At 34.7% G+C, this 6,670-nt stretch overlaps 1 protein-coding gene across 1 annotated transcript; it reads left to right on the top strand.

Annotated features, from left to right (window-relative positions):
• Positions 1-2,039: 2,039 nt before the first annotated feature.
• Positions 2,040-6,428, top strand: LOC120251623 (proton pump-interactor 1-like). Its single transcript, XM_039260214.1, has 8 exons — positions 2,040-2,203; positions 3,514-3,899; positions 4,027-4,221; positions 4,304-4,483; positions 4,568-4,762; positions 5,054-5,152; positions 5,243-5,752; positions 5,843-6,428. Exons 2-8 carry the CDS (start codon positions 3,522-3,524, stop codon positions 6,146-6,148), a joined length of 1,863 nt encoding a protein of 620 aa, XP_039116148.1. The 5' UTR covers positions 2,040-2,203; positions 3,514-3,521; the 3' UTR covers positions 6,149-6,428.
• The last annotated feature ends 242 nt before the right edge of the window (positions 6,429-6,670 follow it).

The following is a 6,670-nucleotide window of genomic DNA, read 5'->3' as shown; positions in this document are numbered from 1 at the left end:
ACTAGTGGTAAAAACGTGACTAAATATAAACAGGGACTTCTGTCCTTCCAATTCCATCGACGCTGAAAGGGTAGGACCAGATCCGTCTCTCCGATCCCGCTTCTCCCTTTTCCTTCGATCCCTTCCCTTCCATCCATCCTCTTCTTCGGATCTCTTTGGATTCCTGCTTCTCCGATTCATTGTGAGAAACTCGTGCTCTGTTGTTCTCTTTTTTCGGTTTGAGGTTTGCAGTTGATGTTTGATGCAAAGATGCAAGATCAACTTCTCCCAAAGAGGATCCTCAAGAGGAAAAAAATCAAGTTCTTATTTGCTATGGGCTGCTCCTGCTGCTATACTAACTGTGGTACCTGTGGTGCTCGTTTACTACTATCAGAATAACTGTGGTACTTCGGAAGTTCAGTTTCAGCTCTTTTGCTCGCTGATTTTCACCTTTACTTATTATGTACTTCATGTATTTGCATGCTTTGAATTTTTATATTTCACTGCATGAAGAACTTGCAGAAGACCTTGTTTTTAAGATTTTCATGTATCTACTGTTGTTATTTCTCAAACTTAATGTATTCATTTGACGAGAAACAATTAAACACTAAAAACAAGACGTATGCGATCTAATATAGTTTATTTAATAAACTATAATTGATTTATAATGATGACTTACAACCATGATTCGTGTAATGGATTTTTTTTAATGCATACATAATTATTTTATGGATTAATTTGTATAAATATTAAGTTACTTGTGATTAATTTTTGGGTAAGCGGGAGAATGTTAGTTTAAATGTAATTTAGATTTAAATTATGTTTGTCATAATTTAAAATTAAACAGATTTAAATAATTATAGTGGTTGTAACATTATCATTTGAATCCTATATTAATTCTAATTAATATTATAGATAATGATCTACTTCAAAATTTAAAGTTGAGTTAATTTTTTGATGAAAAAAATTATATATAGACTAGAGGTCTCCATTCTCAAGAATACCTAATCCATCAACAGGAGATAACACAATAGATTGAAAAAAACCTTTGGTTTCTTCAAGTGAAGTTCTTAGTCACTTTCTTGTCGTGTTTGATTTGTTATGAATGAATATAAGTGATCCTATTTTTGATATCTATTAATTGTTTAATTAATGAGACATATAAGATATCTTACTCTGGTTTATAATTGTTGGATAATTTGTGGATAAGCATTAATCACTTATTTGAATCATAGTAGGATTATTAGTGTGATATAATATTTATGGATATTATTTTAAATATAATATATATCCTATTTCAAACAATAGTTGAATCCTACGATTATATTTTGGTTAATAATATAGATAGGATATTATGGGTTGGACTATCTATATATAGCTATTGAGAGGCCCCTGCTCTCATCTATGAATTCGCACATCTCTTTAGTTTCCAAAAGACGAAGAGATTTTGGATTTGGTGAGATAGAAAGAGAGTAGTTAACCCTCAAATTTCAGTAAGATTAATATTAAGATATGGATGCTTCACGAGAACCAGGTATTGATTTTTATATAAGTTAATATTATTCTTCTCTAAGATTATGCTATAATATGTGTCTATCTTATGATCTTCAGAAAATATAAATTATTAATTTAATCAATAATACGATATATTTATATGCTTAGATTTTTTTACTCTAATAAATTTCTAGCATAATTTTCCTATTTTTTCTATTTGACAACCCTATCCACCCTCCACTCAATTTTTTACTATAGTCTTTCTTCATTAAATGTACCCATTGACTTTTTTTAAAGAATAAAAAGTATAAAGAAAGTATAATTTGTTTTGCTCATTAATTTATTTATAAATTGTAATATATCTAAACAAATTTATACGATTAAATTAATTTTTTTTTTAAAAAATAGTTATTTAGATAAATAATTTAAGATTATAAAAGTATACCGTTAACTAACGGCGGCTTCATCTCCTCGGAGAGCCAACGTGGCAAACGGGATAGGCACGGCAACCGTCAAGCTCTCTGAGCCAGTGAGCCGCGGGATCAGACCCTCTAAAACAAGCAATAGCTCGTGAAAAACAAGGGCTTAAATAGATATCGGGACCGCCGTCCTTGCCGTTTCCATTGACGCTGAAAACGGAGGACCAGATCTATCTCCCCGATCCCGCACTTCCCTTATCCATCGATCAGCTTCTCCGGAGCTCCTTTGATCTTAGCTTCTTCGATTTGTTGTGAGAATTCCCTATCTTTTTTGCTTCTGAATCATTTGATTATTGATCGTGCTTTTTTTTGGTTTCTTTTGGGGGAGTTTTAAGATTCATTCAGCTCGTGAGTTTTGAGTTAAAAATTGCGTTTTGATCTGCGGTTTATGTGTCTTGTGATGATCGAATGATCTGGTGGTCAAAATTCTGATTGAAGTGCGGTTTTTATTTCCATTCTTTTTAGGGTTTAGTTATTTTGATCTTTGTTTGTGATTCAAAAATCAATTTTGGATCTTTGCTGCTTATGGTTCTTATTTATTGCTGTTCATGAAATTATCATCTTTTAGGTGATTTTATTGATCCCTTGTTATTGGTCTTGATAACATTTTTACCTTCTGTCTTGTGGAATGTTAGGGTTTGTAGGTGTCACAATAATTTTTGATTGTATGGTTAAACAATATAGACTCAATTCTCAGGAAGGTTGAGACCTGTCAGGGGTGGATCTGGCATGAAGAAAAGTCAGGGAGACAAAGAAAATCAGAATAAAAATTGGTTTTTGTGTTTGTTGAAATGAAGAAGATAATGATGGACTAGCTAATCAAGGAGCTTTGTTGATTAAATTTCATTTCCTTGTTCTTCAATAATTTTCCATGATGTCCATTTGCCTTGATTTTCCCTTAAGCTTAACTGATCTTTAGGAACCAACACAGCCTTAAGTCATTCCTGGAATTGTGGTTAATGCTTCTTAGATTCCATCCTTCTCCTGAGGATAGGATCAGAAACAACTTGATTTAGCGTTTTTATAGTATGTTGTTCCTTTGTTGGAATAGAAGTTGTGAGATTGTTATGCCTTTTATATTTTTTGGTGGCAATTAAGGCTTCAGGTATTGCAAATGGTTTTGAAAACTAGATTTATTGAAAGAATATACTGGCACCTGCGAAGATATTGTCAAAAGCATGATGTAAATGGGTATCATTTGCTCTGCATGATTTTATGCAGAAGTTCTTATTCCTTATTCTGATTGTTGGCCATGTCATGAGGTCAATATGTTTATCTCATATGCACTTTTCAAGCATAAAAATATCTGTTCCTTCTTTTGGAAGGCAAAAGATACCTTGTCCTGACATAACCTTGATTTTTTGTTTGTGTTATGTTCATTCCTTATTTGCTGCTCATGGGGTTGGTAAATGATTTCTTGAGTTGCATCTTCATGCTATTGTGATGAGTTTTTTTTGCACTATCACACAAAGGCATGGGCCATTTCTGTTATGTTTGCTCAGTATGTTGTTTAAATGATTTTTCTGTTTGCTGATATTCATTTAATTCTTTAATACCTCAGTGGAAATCATGAATGTGGAGATATTGGGGACTGATGCCACAGTAGGACCTGTGAAGGATGGAGTTAATGGAGAGAACATCCATCACCCTGAGTTTGATGATAAAGAGAAAACTAATCTTGGACAAATAGCAGAAGAGCCCATTCAATTTGGTTCACAAGGAGCAAGTGGAGGGAAGAAGGATGGGCAACCCATGACAAATGGTACTTTTCTGCTGAATGCCACTGAGGAATGGCCTGCACAAGAGCAAATTCATACCTTCTATTTTGTGAAGGTGAGATCATATGAAGACCCAAAATTGAAGGCAAAAATTGATGAGGCTGAAAAAGAGGTTCAGAAGAGAAATAAAGCACGATTTCAAATAACTGAGGCGTTGAAGGCAAAAAGGGTACTTCATAGCCATATTAGTTCTTACTGTTGTTGGTTTTTGTTTCTGTACATTTTGTGTATGGTGGATGCTTGTATAGCAAAGAATTGGAGTCATCTATCTGATGTTGTGTTTTTGATGATTGCAGAGTGAGCGAGCACAAGTGATTTCACAATTAAAACCCTTGACAACTGAGGACAAACGCTATAGATCGATTATGGATGAGAAGAGAAAGGAAATGGAACCCCTTCAAGATGCTTTAGGCAAGCTCCGTGGTTCAAATAATGTTACCAGGGAAAAGGGCGTGAGCTTGTGCTCCTCAGAGGAAGAACTGAATTTTCTTGTAAGCCCTTGATATTTCATTTCAAATCACACACGTCCTACTTTCACTGATGTGACTCTTGCATTTGTGAGAACTTCTGCAGATTCAGAGCTTGCACTATCGTATACAACATGAGAGCAACACCTTAAGTGAGGAGAAACAACTCCTTAAGGAAATTAAACAACTTGAAAGCACAAGAGAAAAGGTTATTGCTAATGATGTTGTGAAGGCTAAGATCCAAGATTCACTGGGCCAGAAAGAAACTATCCAAGACCAAGTGAAAGTAAACAACTTCGTCTGCCTTATTATTCCTCCTTGAGGTATATTTCTCATTAACTGCTCATTGATTTGAAAAATATCATTTCAGCTGATAGGAGTTGGCATTGGTGGAGTAAAAAAGGAGAAGCAAGCTGTTAGGACGAAGATAAAGCAGCTTGAGGAAGAATTGAAGGCAATAGATGCTGCGATTGCTTCTCTGCAGGATCAATTGGAACCTTTGACAGAAAAGAGGGATAAGGCATTTGAGAACTTAAGCGAGCTGAAAAAATCACGTCAAGAATTGGTATGGTGAAGCCATTTCTTTTGAATATTTGATGGTTCTCTTATCACCTTTCTACTCCTTTATGAACATGATTGTAGATGCGTATTAATTGCTTCTGTTTTATCTAGTTGGACATGACTTTCAGTTTCCATATTTCATTGAGCATAATATCTAAAATAACCGTCATATTTTTTATATGGTATTTGTTCATGATATCAGGGTTGCATTCACAAGCTGTTCATTTGTCTGCTGTTTCATATCTGTCATTGCTTGGTTCACAATTCTATCCTTGAGTTATATATTCCTTTTCAGAATACTTGTTCACGTGAGAACCGTTCAGTTCTGAACACTGCCAAGGACCTTGCCTCAAGGAAGGATGTTCATGCATTGGAAGAGCTTTGTCATAACGAGGTTAGTCTTGAAAGTATTTCTCTGTCACACCTTGTTCAGCTTATTTCCATATACCAAGATCATAATTGATCATTTTACTTTGCAAGTTAGGTAGAGAAATTCATGTCACAGTGGAGCAGCAATAAGGCCTTCAGAGATGATTATGAGAGGAGAATATTGTCATCACTTGACAGTCGGCAATTTACCAGGGATGGCCGTCAACGAAACCCTGATGAAAAACCAATTATTGTGGAGGCACCACTCCCGCCACCTCCGACTGTTGCGCAAGAGGCATCAATAAAAGTTAGTCGAGAAAATGAAAATGCTGACTTGGGTAGTGGTACAATCTCTTCCCGGAAGGTAAGGAATGAAGATAGGCGCAAATCAACTGAAGAATCTAAACAACCGGCAAGTGTTTCACAAGAAGAGGAATATTCATTGGGTATTGAAAAATCCCAGGAGAAACCTGTTGAAATAGATGCTACTAAGTTAAAAGAAATGAAGAGGGAGGAGGAGATTGCCAAAGCCAATATGGCTCGTGAGAGGAAGAAAAAGCAGTCTGAGAAAGCAACAGCAAGGGCAATGCTCAAAGCTCAAAAGGAAGAAGAGAAGAAACTCAAGGCAAGTGCTCCTTTTCCTCAAGCAGATGGCAAACCAACTAGATTAATTATCTGTACTATTTCCCTCATATCTCTTGGTAATTTTTTTTAGGAAAAGGAAAAGAAAGCTAAGAAGAAGGCTGGTCCAGCATCTGAACCTTCAGCTGAGGAGACTGAACCTGAGACAAAGACTGAGGAGCCAGAAGAAGCTGTTGTAAATTTGGACATTCCAGTTCCAACAAAGAGCAAAGAGCTCAAGGATAGAACTAGGTACAGAAATAAACCAAAAATTCACGATCAACTCCCGAGAAAGATCCTTAAGAAGAAAAAATCAAATTCGTACTTGTTATGGGCTGTGCCGAGTGCTATACTAGCTCTGGTGATCGCTGTGCTCGTGTATTATTATCAGAATATCTAGGTTGTCTCAAGAACTAAGTTGGAGCTGGAAGTATTTGACCAGTTTTGGTGATGAGTATAATGGTCAGCTGTGAGTTGAGATCCTTGAAATTTTCTATATATGTGTTGCTAGCCCATAATCATATGCACTGTAATTTACAGCTAGCTCTTAACCTAGTTACCTGGCTCAATAACAAGGTTCCATATTTAGGACCTCATGTTTTACCGAATTTAATGTTGTAATGAACATTTTGTTTGAGGTTTTGTTTGTGATGAGATGTTTAATACTCCCTTTGATTTTACTTGTCATGTTTTAGGGCTTTTTTTTTGTGTTTTTTTTTACTTATCTATTTAGAAATTCTATGTAATATTAATTATTGTTTTTTAATTTATTTTTTATATATAGTGTAGTTATACAATTTTTAATAAATTATATTCAATTATATATTTTTTAAAATATATTTTAAATAAGGGCAGTATTAAAAAGTTAATGTAAATTTTAAAAATTTAAAGTTATCAATTAATTTCAATTACTTTTTTTTTA

Source organism: Dioscorea cayenensis, chromosome 20 (genome assembly GCF_009730915.1).
Source record: "Dioscorea cayenensis subsp. rotundata cultivar TDr96_F1 chromosome 20, TDr96_F1_v2_PseudoChromosome.rev07_lg8_w22 25.fasta, whole genome shotgun sequence".
Lineage (NCBI taxonomy): Eukaryota > Viridiplantae > Streptophyta > Magnoliopsida > Dioscoreales > Dioscoreaceae > Dioscorea > Dioscorea cayenensis.
The sequence above is the reverse complement of the archived record's forward strand: the minus strand, read 5'-3'. Positions and strand labels throughout refer to the sequence as shown.

What these genes read in the sequence shown, in the direction of transcription:
- LOC120251623 (XM_039260214.1), top strand. Translation starts at nt 3,522, where the DNA reads ATGAATGTGGAGATATTGGGGACTGATGCCACAGTAGGACCTGTGAAG. An exon ending in AAAAATCACGTCAAGAATTG is followed by an intron (nt 4,763 to 5,053) that starts GTATGGTGAAGC and finishes ATTCCTTTTCAG; the next exon opens with AATACTTGTTCACGTGAGAA. An exon ending in AAGAAGAGAAGAAACTCAAG is followed by an intron (nt 5,753 to 5,842) that starts GCAAGTGCTCCT and finishes AATTTTTTTTAG; the next exon opens with GAAAAGGAAAAGAAAGCTAA.